The following is a 26,579-nucleotide window of genomic DNA, read 5'->3' as shown; positions in this document are numbered from 1 at the left end:
GTTTCTGCTACTGCTGATTTCTGGTGTTGTGTAACTGCTGCAGCAGGAATGGAGAACTTGATCTTTGCCCCAGGAAGAGAAGTTTGGCCACAGCTGTTTGCTCCAGGGTATCTCTGCAGGCCTTGGCTCGACTCGCACAGACTTGTGCCAGATCTGATGCTCTGTACATTGTAGGGTTGGTTGGTGTTTCCACCAACTAAACAACGCTGGAGATAGAAATAATCTTTGAAATATAGGTAAGGAATCACTGCAGCAGAGCTGTTGGCAGTAGCAAGTCTTCACACTGTCACAAATAAGTATTTTAGGGTCACTGAAAGAACCGCTGACACAGGTTTAATATAAAAGTGTGACAAAGTCCACTGGCAAAATTCACTCTACTACTCACTAGATGGTTAAAGCACAGAGAGAAAAAGGAAACTGAAGTCTAAAATTAATCAATCTAAACCTAAAATCAACCAAAAATTATCTATATGGAGGGTGAGGATGGGAAAGGGTAAGAATAAAAGGAATAAGGGAGATCCTCCTCACAATGTTCAGACTGGACCTCCCTCCTTGCCAGAATTAGCCCTGCACTTGATCAATGGTTTAGGCCTAAACTTAACACTTAAGCTTAACAGCACTTAATTGATAGCTTAATTTAAACAATTTAACAAAAGGCTCATACAGAATTTACTGTAAGCACAACAGTAACTCACAGGCTTATTTTATTTATTTACAAATAAAGTACTTAAGAATCTAGGAGAGCAACATTCGCGGTACATTTGCTGTAGGATATCCACACTCACACAGACCTAAAGGGGTATGTGGGAAGTATACACCTGTGAAAAATTCCCCTGGAATTCAGTGCTATTGCTCCTCCAAACTGGAGAGTTCACTGGCTCTGAGAGGCCCCACTCAGAGGGAAGTGCTGGTGTGTTCCAGGAGAGCTCCGAGGGTCTGCTGCTTACAGATCCACAAGAGAGCTGGATTTAGTCACAGTAATTTTCCATCCTGACCACAATTCGGGTCGGTAACTTTCTTTGAAAGCTTGATAACAGAAATGTTGCTCCACTTGGGATGTTATTCAGGCAAGAAAAATAAGTTTCCAAGGCTGGTTAAAAACCAGGAGCTCGTTAAGACAGCTGGGAACAGTGTTCCTGGTAAGCTCAGGAGGAGCTCAGCCCAGGTGCTCCTTGTGAAGGCCTAACGAGCATTTCTGAGATCACTCCTGAGGAGGAGGCAGTGGGAGGGATTCACTACCACACAAAATTCACTACACACACAAAATCCTAGGAGAGAATTTAAAAAACGATGGCAGGGTACACTGCCTTGTGACAAAACTGCAATTCAGTTTCTAGTGCCACACCGATGGGAAAAACAGCCCTTGCACATCAAATGAGCTCCTCAGAAATAAAGATGCAGTTGCACCTCCCCTGGGAGAGGCAGGGAACACCCAAGTGCAGGGACAGCAGCTTTGGGACAGGCAGCACCTGAAGAAATGCAAGACATAAAAGGAGAACAACTGCCAAACACACACAGTTCGTAGGATGCATCATTACCGAGATGAGGCACCGAAATTCTTGCAGAGAAAAAGGAAGCTGGGACAGAAACTCACAATAACTATTTTTTATTACATTACAATAAATAGGAGCAGTACAGTTTGACAAAAAAATGACAAATTCCAGATCACCTCACAGCACATACTCCTAAAAACATTAAAAATTTTAAAACAAACAGTGGTCTTTTTTTTTTCCTTTTTTTTAACTTAATGTCTGGCATGACCAACATTCCGAGGTCACACAACCAAATTATGGAAAAACTGGATCACACTGCATATGTTCCACATCAAATAAAGCACAATGTACAAAATGTGCATGTTTCAGTTTACACTATACAAAAATAGTTAAAATACATTCCAGGTAAACATATTACATTAAGAAGTCATTCTAGTAAGAAGTTGGCACTCAAGAGGAAAAAGCAGAAGTATTTTCAACATGAAAACACAAGACAGTGGAATAAAGAAATGTTAGGAAAGATTTACCATCTATGTAGCTTTATGTAAACTTGAGACAAAATGATTTGTTTTACAGTTTGATGGTCTTTGAAGGTAATAATTGTATTGCTTCATAGTATAGACAAGAGCAGAAGATTGTGTGTCAGTATTTACCCATTTCAGAGATCCTGTTACTGTGACCAAGTCCACACTTCTCAGTTAGCAAAAAAGTTCAGGGCAATGAAACTGGTCAGAATAATTGAGTTTGGAGCAATCCAATGATACAGGTGTTTAGCAGGGTTACATAAAGCTACCGCAAGAAGGTGTTACTCCCTGACACATGGCAGTTCCACGTGCTAACGTGGTCAGTGACTCACAGGGTCGTTCAGTAGTTGCTCTCAGGACAGACAAGCACCCAGGGATGTTCTGGGAAAGCATCTCAGGTAGGGCAAGACAATAAGGAAGGGATCAACTTGTGCAAGCTGCAGTCCAACATGCTTCACCAAATCGCAACAAATACCAAGACAAAACTGCACAACGGTGGCAAGGTTGTGGTTTGGGGTTGGTTGTTGTTTTTTTTTTTTTAGTAAATAAGGGCTAATCTAAATGGATTTTGTACTAATTTAATCAGACTGGCAGCTACAGATCACATTTGCTGAAAAAGAAACCCCAACACTAGCTTACATATAGCTTTATAGTAGAGCTATATAAATCCACATTTGATGAATAAGACATTTCAGCTACAATTTCCTAACAGTTTTTAGTTAAATGAATGTCAGAATTTTAGACCAGCCCTAATTTTACATGCAGTGTGACTCAGTTACCAAAATTAAAGCAACCTTAAGATTACTTCCATTTGCTCAAGGCATACTGTCAACTTTTGCTACGTTCTCTGTGTATAGTCAAGAGTGTCTAAAATCTGCAAATAACTGTCTCCAACACATTTTAACTCTGGAAGCTCTGAAATACTTTGTGACATCAAGAATCTGTTCTTACTGGTCCTTACAATATAACATTAGGTTCTCCTGTTGCTGTTTTTCAGAATATTTCATTATCTACGTTTCAGATCGAAGCTGAAAGGAGGGAAGGGGGCTTTGGGTTTTGGTGAAGGGTGGGGAATGGGGGGCACAGGCAGGGAAAGGCATGACTTCCCTCAGCCACATGGAAATTAAAGAACATACAGGATGTGTTCCCTGCCAGCTTTGCAGCTCTCCACCTCCAACAGTCCCTCTGGGATTTTTTTTTTGTAGAAGCAAAATAATACTTTTCTCAGGCAGCTGCACCTTTGGCATCACAGAAATGGTCCAAGTTACACAGTGCAATTTTTACATACCTGTGTAAAATTTCCATGGAATTGTTTCAGTGTACCTTAGGGCAATGCTGCTCTTCCCTGTTCCCAGCCTTCCAGTCCAGTGTCCTGAACTATCCTACTTCAACATCTTGTGTCTTATTATTTGGGTACACCAGAGCCACATCTTCAAATGTTCCTCTGCAGCTGAGTTTGGCTACTATGAAGTGAACCTTCAGGGACCAAAGCTCTAATGGAACAAACAACTCCACATTTACAGTGAGACAACAGGAACTGGCAACACTGGGACTACTGGCTCGTGCTTCAGTGCAGAATAACTAGGCTACTGCAGTACCAAAAACTGAAAGCTCCTGCAAAAATCCTGCATTAATTCCAATCAGAAAACAAAACAAAACAAAAAAAAAAGAAGGAGGGGGAAGGGAAAACAAAATCACAAGAGAACTTAATCACAGAGAAAGACAACATTAAAATCTTGGCCTAGCTTCATGATAGACACTGGAATGCCACTCACCAACCATTAAATCTGTGCAACAAAACTAGTACTTCACGGACATCACACAAACAACACTGACGCTGGAAACCATGCTGACAGTTTGTGCAAATTCCACACCATTTCTATGGAATAGTGGATTCCCAAATTATTTGCATGAAGCAGCTAAATTCAACTCATTCATTCGCTCATTTGATGTTACTAGAATTTAAGATTTCTCCCCTATTTTGCACAAAACTTGGGCATCTGGAAATATTTAATGCCACTCTTGGGGGGGAAAAAAAATAATGGTTTTAATTCACTATATAATTTAGGATTAATTCTGATTTAATTCTTACGGTAAATTCTGGGTCCATGTATGAATTAACCTAAGAATTTGAATCAACTTATCTGTTAAGGCTTTTTAGTATTTCCTAGAGACACTAAGGGTGAAATCCTGCACCTACTGACCAAAGCTACTTAAAGGTTTGGCACTGGGGGGATTTCACCTTGATCTTCAGACACAAAAAGTCAGTGAAGGTCTTAAAGCAATGCATTAACAAGAGCAAATCAACCTAATTAGAACTTTTACTTTTTCCATTGCCAGATGTGCATTGTCATCTTTTTTTTACTTTTTTCTTTTTTTTTTATAGAAAAAATAGAGTCTTTAAGGAGTGACCATGACAAATTGCAGTGAAACTTTTTTTTTTCTGAAAGTTTTTATCTTTACATTCATTAAAGTTGATCTGAAATGCTACAAGACTAGATGCCTAGAAGCAAAATCTACAGGAAGACTATAAAGGCTTCTGGTCTCTCTCTATTGCAATAATCAGTCTAAAGTAAAGGAAAGGCTGAAATGAGAGTCTCTTTTGCTAACTAGTCCTTTTTCCCAACCAGATTTACAAACCCAACAAATTTATAGGGGATGTTAGAACGTGTAGAGCATCATTTCATTGTTTGCTTTGCACACAGAAGTTCACAATCAGTAAGAAAAATAGGAAGTTAGCAACTGTGCATGCACCAAAGAGTCCTAAGACAGTTCTCAGGTTTTTGTGTGTGGTTTTTAATGTTTGTTTTCTGTTTTTTGTTTGTTTTTTTCACAGGCATTGCTAGTTCAAGAACCAACAGTCAAAGAATACTGGCACTTTTAAGAGGAATGAAGTTTCCACTGTCATTTAAAACAAGCATTCAGGTAAAGCTAACAGAATCATGAAGCAGAAAGTAAAGTAATGCTAAAACAAATGCTAATAATTTAGTGTAATGTACAAAATTACTTCAGTACTTCTTAAGGATAAATTGTATTTACATAATTATACACTTTGTCTTTGTCTTCTTTTTCTTCTTTTTACCATCTTTGCTCATCTTCTCTTTGTGTTTTCTGATTTCTCGGACTAACGTGTAGAAGGCATCATCAACACCCTGAAAAGATACAAACATGGACACATTAGGATCAGATCAACAATTATAGCCTGTGTCCACCTGTCCTGGCCAGGTGAAGTGGGTTCAATGAGCAGCTGTTTTGCTGCCTGCCATCCTTTGAACAATTAATCCTGACTACAGGCTGTTCCTCTCCTGAGTTCTGGGCTTAGGGCATCCTGCTGGTGAATTCCTGCTCAAGGCTTGAGCACAGGTCAAATTCCATTATTTATGTGGTAAGGAAAGTAGTATAGTGTGCACTGCCCTCTTCTCCATCTCAAAGAGGGCACATGTTGTCCCACCTCAAGCTAGAAAAGTATAGTATATATATAGTGTGTATATACATAGATAGATAGTTCCACACATTTAGATTATATATTATCATAGAATCACAGAATGGTTTGGGTTGGAAGGGACCTTAAAGATCATCTCATTCCAACCCCCTGCCATGGGCAGGGACACCTTCCACTAGCTCATGTTGCTCAGAGCCCCATCCACCCTGGCCTTGGACACTTCCAGGGATGGGGCAGCCACAGCTTCTCTGGGCAACCTGTGCCAGGGCCTCATCACCCTCACAGGGAAGCTGTGAAGCATCAGCTACTTTAGTTTATGCCTTAATAATCTCTACAGAGCTCTGAAAAGTAAATTCAAGTATTTGTACCAATAATTCAACACTAAAAACACAGTTATGGTTAATATGCATATTCAAATCATTTCTCAGGCACACTGATATAGTAATCACACCACAATTTTACAAATCTTTACATATGCGAATCAATCAAATCACGTCCCAGTGATAAATAATGACCTGATCAATCAGTCTATTCAACTTGTATAGTTAAAGACATGTGGAACACATTATCTCTGGTGCTGTATCATGTACAGTCACTTAAAATTTCCACGGCTCCAATACTTCATCTACAGACACAAAAGCTAATGTTTGTTCATATGGAGTAGTTTTTCATTATTTTGGGGGCTAATTATAGCTGAAAAAATTGAACTGGTGAAAAGAGAGTGGTATATCCAAGAGCCTGATATGAGCCATTATCAAGTACAATGTTATACAGTGTACTATATAAGAACCTATTTACCTCCAACAATCTATGGCCTAGCTTTCAGGTTGCTTCAAATCCCAATAAATACTACCTTTAATAATTCAAGTAAAGCAGTTATAAAATCGTGAAGATAAAAAAATTCCTTGATTTTTTGCTGCCTTACTCCTTGTGATATCTTTTAGAGGGATCAGAAATAGCTGGATAATGTTATTGGATCACAGCAGCCAAATGCACCACTGCAGGACTGGGTCTAGAAATTCAGCCCTACAACTGGCAGGCAGCTTCCTACCTCTTGTCAGCCAAATAGTTTCCCTTCAAGCTGCCAATAAAAATGAACATTCTGTTTTACTCTTCTATGCCTACTTCAGTAAAGAACTGAAAGTGAACTCTGAAAAACACACAACAACAAAAAGCCAGAAATCTCCTAATTCACTGTTTCAGCCAAACGCCAAGTGGTGCTAAAATTTAATATGAAAAGTCCAAACAACAGTGAGGTGTTAGACAGCTTCACTCAAAAAGCAACACTTCCAGTATAAGCTAAATTTAATTAAAACTTTCAAGTTCATGAAACATTTACATATAACTGATGTTCAAAGTCTTTGGCAGTCTATCTCCCAATATTAATAGCACCCTTTTTTATATTGCAAGACCTTGCAAATAACCTGTTCTACATTCTGAGGTATTACTGATCAATACAAAATGAATGCAGGTCATGTCCCCCATTAATCCTTTGAGAATTAAAAACGCCTGGTGTTATTTTACAGAGAGCTATTTGCTTATATCTTCAGCATTACTGCACAAAGTGAATTTTAGCAATATTCATGTAGGGAAATGGTTTAGTTCAAAGTGATTCTAGTGCAGGTCTTGGTATTAAGAAGGAAGAGGACAGCATTAAGAATCAATCAAAACAGAGAAGAATGGTTTCCTCCTTAGAACACAAGAATGGTATAAGAAAAACATCTGCACAATGTTCTTCTACGTTTCCTTCCAGAACCACCACTCAGAACTGGCTTTCACTTGTCTTCAGCTCGTTTGCTTTCAGTGGTGTCTTCAAATGACACACACTTAAAAACTGCAAATTAAGTCTTCAAATGAGCAACCCTTCCTCCTCACTAAACTGGTTTTAAAATAAATGCAGAGAAAATAACTTGTACAAAGTAACATCCAGATATTATTATGGATCTTTAAACACATGACTTCATCATCAAGGTTGAAATTTTTATTCTACCAAGATGATGATCTTTCAAAGCACGTGTTGCAAAACAGAATCACAGAATGGTTTGGGTTGGAAGGAACCTTAAAGATCAGCCAGGGATCTTAGCAATCCTGCAGTGGGCAGGGACAGCTTTCCCTAGACCAGGCTGCAGAACTGACTTAGTTTTCATTCTGGCATTAACACCTTTGTAAATCATTAATTATTGATTATGTACTTAGTAGTCTGGCCCTGCCACAATTCACCTTCAATTCAGGTAATTAATCCAACATGACACACAAAACTACTGTTCAGAACACTTGTGAGTTAGAAGTGGAGAACTCAAGATCAAGTGAGGGCTTTCACTTCCCAGCCTGTCCATTAAATTTTAAATGTAAGGAGTGGATACTCTGTTTACAGAAGGTCCCTGAAGGCATCGATGGTGTGAGATGAAAGGCGGTCAAACCTTTCCAGGCAGCTCTTTGAGCAGGAAGGGGCTGCAGGCAGCTGACCTTCCTCCCCCTAACAATGGAGTTATTGTGTGCAAGCTTTTTGGAAAGTTAAGATGTAATGAATGAGTGCTTTAAATCCAGGCTCAGATTAGAAACTCACAATTCCCCGTGCAGGGTCAGAACTAAACCCCACTGCCTCAATAAAGGTGCATTGAGAGAATTTGCTCCTGCCATTTGTTTTTCTAAAGGGCAACTAAGAAAGGCAAAGGGAACAGAAATGTCAGAACTGTTCCCACAGAACAGCCTGCTCCTGGCTACAGCTTTTCTTTGGAGCATTGCATGGTCCCATGACTGTGGAGAAGTCTGGAGATGTGCTTGCATGGTTACTATCTATAAGAACTATCAATAAGAAACATCAAATTCATAAAGAATTCAGAATTCCTTAATACCCCAGCCCCAAAAACAGACCCTTAAACAAGTTCTAAATTGTAATTCTTTTTTGTAATTTTTTTTATATAGAATACATACATACACACATGTATCAGTCATGAGGAAATTATTTGTACCCCTCTGTATTACTATGGAGAAATCACTTAATTACAATTTTAATCGAGAATCTAGACATTTTTAAATTCAAATCTAGAACTTTTGTAATTCAAACTCTCCACTATTAACTGTGCTCAATCTGAATGACATTATCTAGATGTCTAATTTACACCCTGGAGAAACCAGTCTGCTTTTTATGTACAAACTTTGATGCTTTCAAGAAAGAGCTCTTTTGAGGATTTTACACTGAGTTACAGAACTTTCTTCTTGCTGGTTGAAAAATCACAGATGGAGAAAAAGATGTTCTGTACTTTCTGCTTTACTGTGTAACAGCCAAAGGAATGAAACTCTTGGAAAGCATCAGCTTAATAGCAGCCTGGGTAGTCAAAGTTTTCAGTTACCTTGTAATTCAGTATATTACCAAGACTAATATAACTAAGAAGGCATCCTGGAGGTAGCAAGAAGATAAAACAATCACAGAATACTCTGGAGTTAGAAGGAATCCACGAGGATCAGAGTCCAACTCTATTCCAAGAGGAGCAAAACACTCTGAACCATCCAATTTGACTATTCACAGAACACTGTTCTAAATGCCAGATTTCTTATTCCACTCAAATCTCCACTGAACTACATCTGTCCCATAATAATTTTGGATAACACTTTCTCCACCATAACTTCCTAAATACAGAGTTGCTGGAATGACTGTCTATATCACCTAGAGGATAAAGACAAACATTTCCTTCCCTGAGCAGACTCTTGAAGTTCTGGAATCTTATATCCAAGACCGTTTTCTAAATAAAGTATAGGAAAAAAGACCCCAACAATAAACACCACAAACTCAACAATATCCATTGTTGACAAAAGATACAAGTCAAATTCCACTACATCACTGTATGAAAACACACCTTGAAAAGGGAATAGTTTTTCTTTTACACAATGGGAAATTTAGCCCTCACCCCTTGTATGGGCTCTCAAAGAAAAAAGGTGAAACCTTATTTTTCCAAATCTGGTTCACTCAGGGCATTATAGTTGACCAAAATAAAACTAATGTATTTCTGGAAATGGTAAAAGTAAATATTTTAAGCTGGGGAAAAAAACAAGGAAAAAATGGCATGGCATAAGGAGGGCCTGAGAACTAGGAAAACCTGTACATCAGCCAGATATTGCCTTGCTGGATTGGGAACCTCCTATTTCTGCATCTGAGAAGAACTGTATGATCTTCTCCCCTCAGTTCATCAACCTGAAGAATCAATCAATATTCACTTGAACAGCACCTGCAATATATTTCTAATAAAACTTTTCCCCCTCAGCTTCTTCAGACTCAAAACCAGGTCTCCATGTCACAGATGGAGAATTCGATATATCGTGTTAATCCACTTATCAAAACCCCGGGAAACAAAGCAAATCCATAGCACCTGGGTGTTTGCCAGGAATATTATTGAGGACACTGAGATCTGATTGATTTTTTTATCTCAAATTACATTGTAATTAACCACAGAATGTCTGATTTGCACGGCACCATCAATCATTTTTATTTGGCAAGTGATTAGTTCCACTTACCCTGTTACACTACAAAACTTACCCTGTCACATTACAAGGCATTTTTTAATTTTCACGCACCCTGGAGTCTTTTCTTCTTTGCTGATTTTTTTCACTCTGTACTGTCGGATCTCTCGCACCAATGTATAAAAAGCATCCTCCACTCTCTGCATTGTAAAACACAACTCCTTAAAAAACCACTTCATTAATAACTCAGACATGCTGGGACACCCGTGGAAGGGGGGGAAAAAGTACAACAAACCCACTGAAATGATGAGCTTTACTTGAGAGAAGTGTATGGATCTTCGTTTATGTATTTAAAATGCTGGGCTTGCTCATTTGCTGCTTGATAAATACTTTTTAATGCAAGCAGAGGAGACACATTTATTGCTTACCCATTATTGTGAATAGCTATGCTTCGAGCTCCCCTTTTTTTCTGTGCACGGTAACACTTGGCCAAAAAAAGATTAAGACTTATTTTCTTCCATTGCATACCACACTGAAAATAATGCTGCTTGTGTTATTGAATAATTTCCCATATTTCTGTGGCTGTGAATGTATTTAGGAGGCACAAAACCTTATTAGATTGTTAACTGGGGGGTACTTAACAAACACACACAGTTAACCACCTAACTTGCACTTCTTAGCCAAAGTGAGAACTTATTACTGTTTGGGAAAAGAAAAGCTAGTTTGTTTATGATCTGTTTTTTATAAAAGAAGGTGGATTTTCTTCACAGAAATCTGTGTAACACACTAACAAAGTATAGAAAAAATCTCACGGGGTAATTTCCCAAGAGGTTACAAAGAAATAAAACTTCTAACTAACTTCTAATCTAAGGAGGATTCTAACTAATTTTCAACTAAAAAGACTAAAGATGTCTTTGACCAAATATGATATATAGAGGTACAGCACCAACTTTAAGTTATAATATCTGTTATTTTAAACTGTGCATAAATTGAAAAATTTAGATGAATCTGTGAAGATGTTCTTGTTGTTATAACAAGATGCAAAATGTTTTGCTGCAGCTTTTCAAGGGGAGAACAAGTGTCTCCTCTGCCTTACTATCCATCTCACTACTTGTCTCTTCAATCAGATCAACAAGGTTCTTAATTTAATACAAACTCATCATCTGAAAATAAAGCCAGAGCAGACTGATGATCGTGGAAAAGAGCACCACCATTTAAGCCCCCAAACTTTATTACTACCCAATGCACAATGTGGGCTTTTATTTGGTAGATTCTCCCCAAGTTATCTCTCCAATTCATCTTCATATTCTGCAGCTAATAACAAAAACCAGCTACCATTTACTGCCACAGTCACTGGGTCATTTTGCATGACCTGTGTCACATTGAAGAGTCATTCTTAACACACTGCTGCTCATCTGAGAGTTCTTCTGAACTACAAATGCGAAGATTTAAATTAATTAGATTTATTTAGTGGGTTGTATTTCTCTGTATATACATAATGTGCCCTGTTAGGCTGTGGAGAAGTACGGACGAGGCAACAAGTCTCGCATTCCAGGTCTGAGAGTTTGCAAAATGTAAAGAAAAGCCATTATAAAAAAAATGGCAAAACCCAAGTAAAGCTCATACTTTCATGTTTTTCTGGAAGGAATGGAAGTTTCTTCCTGAAGTGGAGACAGGAATCATTGATCAGCTGCTACGTGCCAAAGCACAGGCTACACAAGAATCAACATTTTTGCACATCTACTGTTTTGCAGTAGAAATGTGTAATTCGATTATGGAGCTTTCACATGAATAATTAGGTAACAATTCTTCAGTCAACATTTATTGCCAACTTTCCCATCACCAATATGAGCTGTAATTTGCTTTAGCAATGCAGAGAGACGGAGAGACACAGAGTGAGAATAGAAATTGCTATTACTGCCACCACCAAGAACAGTCTTATGAAAAATCTGTACAGACACATATTTGCTAATTCCATTAGCACAAGGTGACATTTTAAAGAGCCAGGTGCCAGCCTTGCAAACTTAGGTCATTTTAATACCAATTGCTTCTAAGATTCTTTAGTACTTTTTCCTTCAGTGATCAATGACCATGTATATAAAATAGATTAACCAGTTCTTTTAGCTGTCAGAATTAGAAGCAAAAGTACCCCTTGGCAGTTATTAAAAACTTACAGCCCAGAGAACCCATGACCTTGAGGCAACATTTTCAAGATGCTTCTGACTCCTGAATGACAGCCAAACACTCGATTTAAAATATGACTGTGCAAAGAAAGGCTGTTTCAAATACAGATCAAAGTACAAACATGAATTTTCACATGTTCTGCTTCTCTAAACAGCACTTAAACGGAACTACTAAAAGTTAACCTTGACACCTCGAAAGTGTCCTGTGCCCACCTTTATACCCTTTATCACAGCTGGTCTTCTAAAAGCAACTGTTGGACAAACAAAATTAAAATTATCCATTCTGCACGTGTCTTTGTGCTGCAGACCTTTATATTTACATGAGATGAATAACAACCTGGTTGCCTTTCCTCAGCATCCTGGAGTCACTCACAAGCTGGAGGCTAGAATATGTGTCACCATTACCAAAACTTTTTCCTTCCTTGGGGCCTTGTTTCTGGGAAGGATTTAAGCTTTTCCAGGAAAGCTGAACCTCACAAGAGAAGTGACATGAAAAAACTGAACCCACAGAGTCAAGTGTGACTGAGTTAAAACTGATTGAAAACGAAGTTTTAAGATGAAACCTGCACACAGGAACTCAATTAAAAATGGCTTGGTGTGAAGCATGTCATTAAACAGATATGGCAAATCCCTACAAAATGGTTCAAGCAAACCAAGTTACCAGTTATCCCTGAATTTTAGCTGAGATGTAGGAATGAATTTCTGCAAATACTGTCAAACCAGACACAGGTTCTCAACTTCCTTTCATCACAAGGTTGTGGCCTAACCCATTGTACACCAGACAGCTGAAATAACTCAAATTCTTTTTTAATAGCATCCTTGTGATTTAGGTCAACTTCTTCATTACACACTTCAAAAGTGTGTTTAAGTCCACATTCTCGACCACAAGACATAATGCTTTGGCAAACCCTTTAGTATGCTTACAATAATGTCATTTCTCTGCTTTGCCTTTGAATTCAACACCAGCAGGAAAGTTGAAGTGTTCCAAAGGAAACAAAGTCCCACAGTCTTGCTGCCTTACAAAACCACTAGTACTGCCATGTGTTTATATTCAGAAACAGGACTGTCACTCTTTTTCATAAATTACATTATATATTCATTTCAGTCAGTGGTCTAACTAAAGAAATTAATAATCTATAGCCCTGTAGCCAAGTTGTAGGATCCACTAGGCCGATGTTTCACTGATGAACTCAATGATTTATATGAAAATTCACACAGGTATTTGGTTTAAAACACAAATCTTTTTGCAATAAATTAAAGTTCGCATCTTTATTGTTAGAACCAAACGAACACACTAACTTTTAGAACAGCTTATCTGTGCACTTCATTTCTGTGCTTTTCTCTTTCCTATTTGTGACCTAGCCTATGAATTTCTGAAGATCTTAAAAACTGACTTAGTTGGAACTGAGCCCTCATTCTGTGTGAGCATACAATGCCCTCAGATTTTTACTTATATTCAGTTTTAGACAAAGACTGAACAAAACTATAGTTCATGGGCCACGTGCAGCTCACACCATGGTTTGAATCCTCTAATTTAAAACTGCTTTGAAAGAACATGTGTGTGTTTATATATATATATATATATATATATATATATATATTTCTTTTACATATGGCAATGTGACTGAAAAATTATATGTACATGCAGTGTACACACACACACATATACATATAATCACATACACTAATATTTAGATGATCTTGCTATAATTAAAGATCAGGTTCTTCTTCCAATTCCCTTTTGTCTTCTCAAAAATATTTTATTAACACAGCATGTTATGAAGCAGTTTCATAACACAACATATTACGAAGAGCACTGGGCAAGAACCAGCAGTCAGTGGTGCCAACTTTTAGAAGCCAACATGCCCAAAAGAGTCTGTTGGGCATCTTTATTTTAAAATATCCATGAGATGCCTTTAGGGGCTCCTTATCTGTAGAGTGTGTAAAGCTGAGCTTTGAAAAAACAAAAGCCAACAGTCAGATCCTTCCCACAGCATTTCAACTGGCACCTCCAGAAATATAAAATCACAGATAAAACTGAAATTACAGGATGACAGTTCATGTCTGACTGATCTCGTGTCCTCTGAAACAAGTACAAACCTCTGTCAGACCTCTTGGAAGTCTGAAACACTAAAAAGCACATGCTGCTTTATGTAAAAACCAGATTATAATGCTGAACAGGAGAGGTGATTTTTGAGCCTGTGATTTTGTATTGGCCAGGCATGGTGGGGCTGGTTGTAGGAGTAAATGCAGGTGGGGTGGGGAGAAGGAAATCTTGGAAAATACACCATCCTGTCAACATACTTCTAATAAAAGTGGCTATACCAAAAGATTATTTCCCCAAAGCCTGATGGTCTATAAAACAGACAGAACAAAGTAAAGTCTAGATGTTAATACAGAAATTCCATTCTTTCAAGCCTCAAATATAATTTCCAAGTTATTTTTTTTACCCTTCCATCTTCATGCCAGACACTAACACAGGACCTTCCAAAGGAGGACACTGTAATTATTCAGTCCACTTATATATCATTCTTCAGGACACTTCTGTGACCTTATTTATTCTCAGCCAATAAAGTTCTGTACTTCTGCCTTGGTTTTTTTTTTTTTAATTCTACCTAACAGAGACTTCCTCTGTTGCCAAAAGTCAGAGTTCCTTTGTAAGGTTTTACTAATTAGTCCAGGTTTCAACTTGTCAAAAAACTTGGGTGGGTATAGCAAATTTGCACTAATAAAATATTCACTTCTCAGATCCAAAAATAACTTAAGATACTGTCTATGAGGACATTCTGCCAAGTGATGTAGCTGAACCTGATTAGCAGTTGCACTGAGCAGTTGCTCAAACTGCAGCATTCTGCTCTTATTTTCTGCTACACCTGATTCCTGACTCTGAACTTGCACATAACACCTCTGATTATGCAGAGAGCACGAGCTACTTGGCCACTCAGGCCTCATCTAATATCTCCTGATAGTAAATCTTTACGCTCTTAAAAGAAAACCCACATATCAGCATTTGCTTTCTTCCAGAAGTACTGAACCAGTTCCATCTCCATCTGCTTAGTTTCTTTTCTCCTGAGTGCACAGAGATACCACCTTTGTCCTCACAAACCCTGACAGCACTGAAAGGACCAGTTTATTGTACCGGAGGGGTACAATAAACCAACAGTGAGCTCTAAAGTCTTGGGAAAATATTGGTTTACACAAACAATTAATCCAGTAATTTAAAAAAAAAGCCTAATGGTCAATTGCTTAGCTATAAAAAGGTATATCAAGCATATCTAATCATAGAATCAATGCCTCACGGAAAAACCCCTTTTGTTATTAATGAGATCACTTAAACCAGAATAAACTAATTAGCTGTTTGTCTGTTTAATTCTCTTGCTGAGGAAAAAAAAAGCATTTCACCTCTGAGCAGAAGTGCTTTTATTCTGTTAAAACCTACCAGAACACTCAGAATGCTGCAACCACCCGAGAGAGGAGAGCAATAGCAGGTCAGGTCTGACTCTGAGCTTGAGCAGTTGAAGCCAATCACTCATCAATAAACAATTACCAGTTGACAGAAAGAAGAGAGACACCACAAGGATTTCCAATCTGGAGAAATATATCCATTGATATGACCAAGCAATTGTCAAAGAGAATTGCCTAGAGAATAATTAACATGATGGTAATTCAGATGAGAGCTCTGCTTTTGCATCTGGCAAGTTTTGAGCTTTACCTGTCTTGTCTTTGCTGATGTTTCAATGAAAGGAATTCCATAACTTCTTGCTAAATCCTGAGCTTGTTTTGTGTCTACTGTTCTGGAAGGCAAATCACATTTGTTTCCTACTAGCACCATGGGGACATCTTCAGAGTCTTTAACTCTCTTTATTTGTTCCCTAAAAAGAAAAAAAAAAGGACAGATTGTATTTAACAGGTATTAGTATTAATGGTTTATATGGCCAATTTTAAAACAATTAAAAAAATGAAATTGACAAATTCCATAATCATTTTTTATGTCCATTTATTACACATGCATTATTAGAAGCCACTAAAAAATAAATTGACTACTCAGGTCACTATCAAGTTTATCATTCTCCTAAAAAAGGAAAAAAAAAAGAGGTTGACATTTTGCAAACTACTACAGATTCTGTGGCGTTTTTTTTATTTTTATTTTTTGAAGTTTTTAAAAGCTAATTCCAGAACTAGCCTAAGAAGTTCTGGTATAAACCTTACTACTTATCTCTCACACTCAGCACTCACAATACTCAATTTGTCTGCCAAGATAAAACACTATCAAAAGCTCTATGCCCATTATCTTGATTTTGGTTTGGTTTTGGGGGGGAGTTGTGATTGGTTTTTCTTTTTAATTAAAGACAGCCTTACAAAGTCTGCATTTAGACAGGTGTTTTTAAAGTTTGAAGACGACTAGTCTGGCTCTCCACAAAGAGAGATTTGGTAAGAGAGTCCTTTCAACCACTAGTTAGAAAGCATCTTGAAATACTAGTTAGATGTACTTCTCAAGAATCTCCAATAAAAATCATTAATTTCATTACTTTTGCCTTCCCATCTACGTTGCCTTTTCCCCTTCTTCCTCTACAACCAGAGGAAACCCATTTGTAATGTTATTATAAATGCCTAACTATGAATAGCTTAACATGATGTGTTTGGGACTTTGATGCTGCTAAACTCAGTGATCTTTGGTGGGATCTGCATTGCCTTCTACCAGCATACCCCAGGAAAATTCAGGATAATAGTAAGCTACTAAGTTATAAGTGATCTGGGATGGCAATCACCAGAGATTGCTTCTACCTCTGTGTTAGTGTAGTTGACAAGAAAGTGTGAGTTGATATTTTTCACTGATTATTTTAAAAAAGAGAAGATGAAGGAACTAATAACAGGTTGGGTTTTAGCTCATTCTGAAGCTCTGATTTTGTGTGTCTGCCCTTCTTAAATGTCAGGGCTTACACAGGTTCCTCCTCTAATAACATTCGCAGGTATTTCCCTCTCCAGCCCAAAACAAAAGCAGAGATTGACATTGTTGTCTGTACAATTCCTACTGCTTCAGTTTTTCCATCTTAGCAAACAACTTTACCTGTGGAATGGGCAGAATTTACCTTTATGTAAGTCTTCACTAGCAATATTGAAGTCACATTAGTTCATACCAGAAGAGCTTCCAGTATTTTGCCTGCCTAAGTTGCAAACAAGGCAGATTTTCAAACTACCCAAAATTCCAGGTAAAAAAAAAAAATGCACAAATAAGTTGCAATATTGCCAATTTGCAACTTTTCCCTTAAATGCTATTTCATAAGAGATTATCTAGTGGAATAACAAGCACCATATCCACCTAATACAAGAGCTGGTCAATCATTTTTGCACATACACACCTATAATGGTGAATATCTTCAAAAGACTTTGTATTGTTTATAGCAAACACACATAGGAAGCCTTCCCCTGTTCTCATATATTGGTCCCTCATAGCACTATATTCTTCTTGACCTGCTGTATCCAGAATATCCAAGAGACAGGTTTCTCCATCAATTACTACTTGCTTCCTATAGGAATCCTAAGAAAAGAAGAAAATACACCTTGGTTAAACACAAACAAATAAGATTTCAAATACCAGTAGCTCTGGAGATATTAAAATTATTTACTAGTAATAAGAATGACTTAAAACACTTAAAAGTCAACTTTACAGATGGGCAAAGAGGAAAAGTGTCTCATATTTAGGTGTATGCAGAAATCCATAGGTGGAAAGAGCACTGAAAGGACGTTCTTGTTTGTATCCCAAATTTTCTCCAAACAACACTGCACCTGTACACACCCACACACACAAAGGGAAGTGTTCTCATTTCTTATTTTGCACAAAAAGAACAAACTGGATCCAGATCAAAAGCATCTCCCCTTTTGTCTCTGTTAACCGAAGAATAAGAGATGCTTGATATACTGATTTTAAAAGGTTGGACTGTGTTTAAGGTCACTCAATTCACCGATTTTTTTTTTTTAACTCAAATTTGACCTTCATTCTATAGGTGTTTACAAAATCACTGTGCCATGACAATGCACAAAATAATAAACCAGAAAGAATAAACAAGTGCAAGGCAACTCCAAAAATCTATGCCACTTAAAAAGATGTGCAAAATAAAAACCCTTCAGTGTTTGGGACAGGAAATCTGTTTTGTATTCCTAAGCAGGTGTATATAATGATATTTGTTATTAAGTTACCAAAGCTGAGTTGATATATTTGAAGTTCAAGCTTTTTAGCCAAGACAGAGTCACATAAAAGCCCCAATGGGTTAGTTCATAGAGATGTCAGAACAAATTATTTCAGTGCTATCAAATCAAAGCTTTCAGGTCACTGATTCAAGTGGCTAAATTCTGTACAAAGTCCCAACAAGTGGATATTAATGTCTATTTGAGTGCTAGGCTTCAAGAGTACATAGTTTTAGTGATAAAGACATGTTACTTGCCCAATAACTTCTATAATTGAAATAAAACCAGGGCAATAAGCTTTAAAAACATGACATCAAACAGCCCCATGAATTATTCTCATTAAACTTGTAACAAACAACAGGTATGAACACAAAATCTTGGTATCAGTTTTCAGATTCCTTAGCTGGAGATTAACACAATATTGCTGCTGTTCTTTGGAACACCACACAGGAGTGATCCCAAGCTCTTGGGGAGGGAAGTAAAGATTTAAAACTGCAATTCTAGCCAGCTTCAAGATGAATTCAGAATTATCTTCCTTCCTTTGGACCCATTTTAGGGCACAGTACACCCACCCCTGGGCACTTTCTATCTATCTGTGTTTTTACACAAGGCTCTCTCCTTCCCTGTTGCTCATGCTGAGAAACAAGCAGGAGATAATTGTATAGAATCAGTATCTGAAACTAAACAAACTCTGTAATCTCACATTTACCTTGAGCCTGGGTGACAGTTAACAGTATCAGGTAAAACAATATTGACTGTTTACCTTAAAGGAAAAAAGTTTACCTCCAACATGATTTTGGAACTATTTATTTCACAGAAGTGCAAACTCAGTGTTCAAGTAAGAAGCAGATAACTTGCTTTGGAAACATACATAAGCCATGTTTAATTCTTGATACAGCTGAGACAAATGTACAAGCTCCAAGATGTTTTAAAATTAGGTTAATATTCTATCTCACTGCTTAAAGGGAAAAAAAACCCAAAACATAAAAAACCAAACCCAAAGGATGAATCTTCATTCCAAGTCACTTATATTCAACAGTAGATCCCTCATGTCCCTGGACACCTTTATCACAGTTCATAGTGAAGTCCTAGTAGAACTTCTATCTTTATACCAGACAGATTTAAAAGCCTTCATTTTCTCTTCTTGCCATTTGACTGCTAGTTTAAAAATATGAAAAGCAGTTCTTGAAAAGCCTGTACTATTCCTTTCCATCTCAGCACTTCAAAGGGAAAGAAATTCCCCTCAACTGAGTTCTAAACAAAAGCTTTAAGTAATTTTCATCAACGAAAATAATTTTTTAAAAGAGAAGAAAAATCACTTTAAAAACTGCTGGCTTTAGCATGTCTACTATGTTAGCAGTAGCAGCAAAGATGCACCTGGATAAAGCACTATTTCGAGATGCTAAGTTGTTTTGCCACTTCTGGGGAGAAAATTTTGTCACTACCTAGAAAGGAGATTTGAGGCAGAAGGAAAAGAGACGTGGGAGAGAAAATTCAAGCTTATTATTTCCTTCCAGACTACTGAAATTATAAATATTTTGCTTTTTTGCCTTTTTTCCCCCCTGCCCCTTGCAAAACACCAAACCTGAAATGGCATTAAGACTATTGAAGTAAAAACAAAATGCAAACTACAAGTTAATTCCTAAGTAGTACCAACTCCAAACTTGAAGTTGCAATTTGACAAACCTGACATATCTGTGTAATTTTTTTAATATCATTGATCACTTAACCTGCTTTTACTGGCCTTACACAAGCCATAAAAACCAGCATGAATTATGTTAAAGGAGTAGTAATTCCATCTGTTCACAAGCACTGGTAAGAAAACATGATATGAAATCTCAGCTCTGCTCTACATACGGAATTCAGCTAAAAAAACCCCACTGCTTAATAAATCCCATCTAAGCAAGTAACTATTATTTGGTAAAAAATCCATTATCCCAGCGATTTCATGTTAAAATATCACAGCTACTCAGACTAAAGCTACTGGTGGGAGTTTCACAAGTGCACAGGTCATTTAAGAACATGGACTTAAATATCAGTATTCCTAAATCAGCAGAGGGATTTTGGCTAATCCAATTTTAAAACCCCTGACAAGCAACTGGGAAAGCTGCTCTTTCTCTGGGACGTTTAAAAGATAACAGATTTTTAGCCCTAAAACACGCTGAAGCTGTGAAAGACATAAAAATAAAATGAATTTGAATTGCATTATCACAAGATTTAACAAGTCTCGGCCGGTAGAGGGCACTGGCCCAACTGCTGTGTGCGGATTTCCAAGGGTTACCACACACAGAATTTAAAATAAAACACTTAAAATCGCCTGGCTGTAAATCCATGCTCGGAGACCTACTTTAAGAAAGGTATGAAACTGTGAAACACAGAGATTTGAGTAACTGTAGCCACCCAAACACTAATTTTAATTCCTCCCCCTGCCCTGCCATCTGCTAAGCTGGGAGGTAAGTGAATAAAATACTCAAGCAGGCCATGAAACTTGACATTTTCCAAGCAGGTTATTTGTTGAACCATCAGGTCTATTCCACTGAAAACAGCAGCATCAAGGACACTGTAAAGGCAACCAGTATCTTTTTCCTCTCTTCACAACACCAGAATACCAGAAGTATGGAGTTTCGGTCTGTTAATTACAGGAAAGATTTAGAATTATTCAATAACTGTGTAGTGATGGAATAGATCATAAACACTAAACTCTCTTCTCTGACTACCCCAAAATATTTAGTTGGATGATCTGTGAGGGAAAACCACTATTTTGCTGTATGGCAATAAAAGAAACAGTATTAAGTGACAAACAATAGCAGTGCCACTACTAAACTATTTGAACTGTTACTATTTACAAATCAAGGCAATTTTAGTCTTATTTCCTCATGCTGCATGAAAACCACTGCACACCTATTGCTCTTTAACCAGCCCCTACCACCACAACTGCATCTACAAAGGAACCACCATCACACAGCCCTTCTTTGCTGAGTGGGATTCTGCCCAGGCATGGACTGAGGCATTTAAACCCAACTGTTTTTTTTTATCTGCCACTCCAAATCAGAGCCCACTCTTATTATTACTGAATTATTGCTTACCTGCATGATTACAGCACTGTAAGCACACACAAAGTGATTTACTACATGAGTAGGAGGATAAATCTCCATCCTCAAGGTCTCAGAATTTACAAGATAAAACCAGTAAATAGTAGACAAGAACTTGTAAGGGTAGAATATTAATACTGTTGCATGTGTGACAAGTTGTAAATGCTGGTGTAAACCCTATTAGGTTAATTAATAACCAATTAATTTAGTATTGATTCTGGACCACACCAGTCATCCTGCACACTACTGAATTTGTGGATGCCCCATCCCTGGAAGTGTTCAAAGCCAGGTTGGATGGGGATCTGAGCAACCTGGGAGAGTGGAATGTGTCCTGTTCACGGCATGAGGTTGGAACTGGATGATCTTTAAGGTCTTTTTCAACTCAGTCCATCCTATGATTCTATGAATAAAGGAGACAGTTCTGGGATTTTTAAGTTCATTCTATAAGGAACTGTATTTTCACGTTATTATTTTACATTAAAATGCATTTGTTGTTCCTCAAAACACTCAGCTTGTTGATTAGCAAAATCCCCCAACTGATTTAGGAATACTGGCATTTAGGTTCCCGCGTTCCTGAATTGTTTACAGTCACAACTTGTAAGACAGAACCTCCACAGCACTTTCTGTGGTGCCTAAACACACCTCTAACATAAGAGAAACCCAGATAACTGGGAACAAGCACCAAAGACCAACATCCTCCAAAGTTCCTTTTACAGGAAAAGTAAAATCCCCATTTTGCTTGTTCCTCTCAAGAGATTTCGTGTGTTTTCTGGTTTTTAAGAGTGTTTTGGGTGGCTGTTGTTTTAAGATTTCATTCTTAGCAATTGAAAAAGAGCTGCTCTCCTGGTGTAAGTCAAACATTCTTCTCTCCACAGGTCTAGTCACAAAAGCTTCTGCAAGTAAGATGTTATTTGGCCATGCAACAGAGAGACAAGGAGACACAAAGGCACATTTAAGGTAACCTCAAACAAAAACAACTCTTATTTGGGGCACTTTAACTCAGGCCTTCACTAAACACATCTTTCTACACCTCAGGGCCCTGTCTCCTTTCACTTGTGCCTACCTGAAAATCACTACTTAGGCACTTCCCAAGTCTCCATTTTAAACCCAGATTTAAACCCTTGTGATTCCTTCAAGTGAGTTTGGAAGTGCCTCACTGTATAAACAGATAAATGAAGTCACAGGCTGCAGAGCCTCAGTGCTGGGAACATAAAATCTTGGGTTAATTATGGTGTCATTTCTCCTTTTATAGGGTCTGAGGTTATTAAATGCAATGATCCACAGGAGATGTTAGACAACACCAGTATTTCTCTTATATTTAAAAGGCAGAGCTTGTTTGCTCATTAAAAAGCTTTAAAATAGCACAACTTTTAAAGCTTAAATACAATTTGAAACTCTGAGGTACTGTGCCATGTATTTCAAAGAATCCACTACAGTAGCTATCTTAAAACAATTTTTCTAGATACAGAAATGTGCACTGGTGTGTATTAGAAAAGAAAAAAATTAAGACAGGTTCTGGTTTTTGCTTCATTCACCATAACATTCCAGGACACATTTCTCACTCTCGCACTGAGAAATGAGAAAGACTGGCACATACATTTCAGGACTAAAAGGTTTTCCTTCTCATCAAAGAAAAAAAAGTCACATTTAAGAGGTTGCTCAAAGCCACGAAGAGTTTTGCCAAGAATTTTCAAATGAGTTTGGCAAACACCTTGTCACTGAGACCCTAAACACGTGCATCCAAACTGTCCAAGCAAACATGGCAATTAACACCACACTTTTAATGAATCCAAATTGTTAATTTTTTTACTGCAGCTGTTGCTCCACAGCCAGAAGCAGCACAGCAATTTCTTCTCCAATGCTGGTGCGGTGCAGACCATTATCTTTGAGCTCTTTTGATTATAAAGCCTTGTTCTTGTGGTTGAAGTGTCCAAAAGCAAACAACGACCATTATTACTGATAATCCCTCTCCACAAAAAGTACGAGATGAAATTGTTTACCTCTATTGTGGGGTCGTACTCATCCACAAAGTGGTTCTGGATTAGCTGTATTGTCAGGGCGCTCTTCCCTACACCACCAGCTCCAACCACAACAAGTTTATATTCTGTCATTTTTTTAGCAGACCTGACGACAAAGAAACCAACATTAAAGCAGAGCCGGGCTCCCACTAACGAGGATGCTGCCGGTGCGTTCTCATCCAGCCTCGCGTTCCTCCCACTATTTACAGCGGGAAGCAGCTCCCTCCCTGGAAGACAAGACAAAAAAGGAGGATGAGGGAATTCTCCAACGTTATATATACAGGGAGTGCAGCGCGGGCGCTCGGCTGGGAGGCAGCGATTACGAAGGGATTAAAAAAAACCCCAACACTAAATAAGTAAAAAATACACTAAATAAGTAAAAAAAATACAGCAATTGAGTAAAAAATACATAAAATGAGTAAAAAAATACAGCAATTGAGTAAAAAATGCACCAAATGAATAAAAAGTACACTAAATAAGTAAAAAATATACTAAATTCTGGGAAAGGTCGAGGAGTATCCCGTGCCGGGCATAAACTGGTGCAAGGATTTGATTCCCTCCGGTGGCTCCGGGAGCCCGCCCGGGTTTTTAAGGAGCGTCCCGGAGCCCCTCGGGATGAGCCTCCCAGCCGGGAATGCGCCTCCTGTGCCGGGATAAGAGGCCGGGAGAGCAGGGCTTGATCCTGACGGCTCCCCCACACACTTTAGGGCGGTGTTCCCTTTAATTCCTAATTCCCGGGCTCGCCCAGCAGCGGGACCCCCGCGACGCCCCCCGCCCGAACTTTCCGACTTGGAGGATTTGGGAGAAAGGGGAGGGGGGGGGGGAATATATACATAAATATAGGAGGGATAAGGGAGGGGTGGAAGGGGGGGTCGGCTCGGCGTGGCCACCGGGTCCCGCAGGGCGTTGGCCACCTGTCCCCTCCCGCCGGGAAGCACCGGGAATGCGGCTCCAGGGGATGCCGGCCAAGGAGGGGGGGGGTGGGGGGAAAGAGCGGGGCAGGGCGAGGAAGAGGGACGGGATGAGGAAGGGAAGGGGGGTGAGAGGAGGGGGCTGCGCTTCCTCGGAGGGGAAAGCGGGGAAGGAAAGAAGGAAGGGAGAGGGTGGCCGCGGCTCGGCGCGGCGAGGGTAAGGCGGTACCTGTGTGCCGGTGCCGCGGGAGCTGCCGGAGCCCGCCGTGCCCGCCCGGCGCCCCTTCTCCCGCTGTCCCTTCCCGCTCCGCGCCCCTTCCCGTCCCTTCCCGTCCCGGTGCGAAATGGCGGGGGACGGGCAGGGCTGGGCGGCGCTGCCCGCCGAGCCGAGCGCCGAGCGACCGATGGGCGCCCGCGATCGATGCGCTCCGCGCTCCCCTGCCCCTGGCCGCGGTGGCGGCGCCTCCCTCCCCGCCTGCGGAGAGAAAGGACGCGGGTTCGAGACCGCCCGCGGGACATTCCCGTGTCCAGTGTGGAATCCTCGGGATGAGACACACACGGAGATCCCGGAGCGGATCCAGCGGACAAAGATGATGAAGGGACTGGAAAGGCTGAGGCAGATGGGGCTGTTCAGCCTCCAAAGGAGACACTGAGAGGGGACCTCATCCATGTGTGTCAGTGTGTGCAGGGAGGGGGCAGAGGATGGACCAGGCTCTGCTTGGGGGTGCCCAGCAATGGGAGGCCTCGGGCAGGAACTGATGCCCAGGAAGTTCCACCTGGACACGAGGAAAAACTTCTGACCAAGCACTAGAACAGATTGTCCAGAGAGGGTGTGGACTCTCCCTCATGGGGGATATTCCAAAGTTGCCTGGACACTATCCTGTGCCATGTGCTCTGGGCTGGCCCTGCTTGAGCAGGGAAGTGGGACCAGATGAGACCCCCTGTGGTCCCTTCCAGTGTGCCCCATCCTGTGACTCCATGGGGTGGGATTCCTCGGTCCCTTCCATCCTGTGATTCCATGGGGCAGGAGGACACAGATTCAGGACCAGGGAAGGGCTCAGAGGCACCATGAGGGAAGTGTCCGGCAAGTGCTGCTCGAGGCCAGTGAAGGGAAATAAGGACAATTCCAGCATTTCCTCGCTGTTTCCCCCTTCCCTTGCTGCCGGTGCGGACCCCAGAGTGGAAGAGGCATAAAAGCTGCTGTAGGACTTGGGATTGGCTCGTCCTGAGGGGACGTGTGGGCTGCCCGGCCGGGGCAGGCATGAGACAGCACCTGGCCACACTTAAAAAGCAATTTTATCTGTAGCCAATCATGAAAATGTCAGCAGAGGCCTTGTGGAACTGCCGTGAAACTTAAAAAACCAATAAAGTTGGTCGGTTTTCAAAATAAAATGGGACGTTTCATTGTTAGTTCTGAATAAAAGTTAATAAACATGCAGGGGTGGAGGGAAAGGGGGTTGGAAGTGAGTTAACAGACACATAGTGATCTGCATCCTCTTACTAAAAGGCCAAAACCACAATTTCAATTAACTGGAATATGGAACCACACAGTGGTTTGGGTTGGAAAGTACCTTAAAGATCATCCAATTCTACTCCCCTGTCATGCATTAGGACACATTCCACAGAGCCCCATCCAACCTGGCCTTGGACACTTCCAGGGATCCGGGGCAGCCACAGCTTCTCTGGACAACCTGTGCCAGGGCCTAAATATGAACTCTTCAAGGGCCAGTTATGGTGGTCTAATATACATATAAATATATGTATATAAATACATACCTGTGTTGCATCCTGAGCACTAAGATTGTTTTAAAACACGTCGCCAGGTCTCAGACAAAGGTAGCAAACCTTATTCCTCACAAAGCTAACTCCAAGGGTGACTCCCAAGATGCCAACTGGCTTACACAAGGCATTAATTTGGCCACTTTCTCCCTCCCCCTTTAAATTGGGAATTTAAAGATAAATACACTAAATAAATTGAAAGATAAACACATCGTGTCTATGCATCTGGTGTGTGAGAATTTTAATTTAAAAGGTTGCAACAGCGTGTGACAACTTCCAGCTTCTTTCCCTCTTGGCATGTGTCTGAGGGGATCTGCTTTTGGGGCACAGCCAACAGAGCATCGCAGGCATCCACCCTCTGGGATTTAGGAAGCGTGTGCCTGAGATTAATTCACGTTCACAAGCCAAACCCCCTGTGGTGGTGTTCTGCACTACTCCCCAGTCACAAGGTGTTAAGAGTTGGAGGGAAAACAAGTACATCTTTGAGGTGTTG

General features: G+C 39.7%; 1 protein-coding gene across 5 annotated transcripts; it reads right to left on the bottom strand.

The window, feature by feature from the left end:
- Positions 1 to 1,590: 1,590 nt before the first annotated feature.
- KRAS (KRAS proto-oncogene, GTPase) lies at positions 1,591 to 24,685 on the bottom strand. 5 transcript variants are annotated; one of them, XM_027693627.1, is made up of 7 exons: positions 24,537 to 24,685; positions 23,379 to 23,623; positions 17,461 to 17,639; positions 15,813 to 15,972; positions 10,002 to 10,117; position 8,584; positions 1,591 to 5,169 (listed from the first exon to the last, which is right to left on the bottom strand). In XM_027693627.1, the coding sequence occupies exons 2-7, from the start codon at positions 23,487 to 23,489 to the stop codon at positions 5,053 to 5,055; spliced, it is 684 nt and encodes a 227-aa protein (XP_027549428.1). In that variant the 5' UTR covers positions 23,490 to 23,623; positions 24,537 to 24,685; the 3' UTR covers positions 1,591 to 5,052. The 5 variants fall into 5 exon arrangements, with proteins under 5 accessions (XP_027549428.1, XP_027549425.1, XP_027549424.1 ...); XM_027693624.1 differs by lacking the exon at position 8,584 and having other exon boundaries at positions 9,994 to 10,117; positions 23,379 to 23,502; positions 24,537 to 24,684; XM_027693623.1 differs by lacking the exon at position 8,584 and having other exon boundaries at positions 9,994 to 10,117; positions 24,537 to 24,683.
- Positions 24,686 to 26,579: the final 1,894 nt, after the last annotated feature.

The sequence above is a fragment of the Neopelma chrysocephalum genome, unplaced genomic scaffold (assembly GCF_003984885.1).
Source record: "Neopelma chrysocephalum unplaced genomic scaffold, ASM398488v2 Primary Assembly neopelma1_92, whole genome shotgun sequence".
Taxonomy (NCBI): Eukaryota; Metazoa; Chordata; class Aves; order Passeriformes; family Pipridae; genus Neopelma; species Neopelma chrysocephalum.
Note: the sequence above shows the minus strand (reverse complement) of the source record. Positions and strands in the feature narration are given on the sequence as shown.

Bases quoted from the DNA above. Each gene is read 5' to 3' on its own strand.
- KRAS (XM_027693627.1), bottom strand. From the start codon at position 23,489: ATGACAGAATATAAACTTGTTGTGGTTGGAGCTGGTGGTGTAGGGAAG. The intron at 17,640-23,378 runs GTAAACAATTTC...TTCTTTTCTTAG, and splicing joins AGTACGACCCCACAATAGAG to GATTCCTATAGGAAGCAAGT. The intron at 15,973-17,460 runs GTGTGTATGTGC...TTTTCTTTTTAG, and splicing joins GAAGATATTCACCATTATAG to GGAACAAATAAAGAGAGTTA.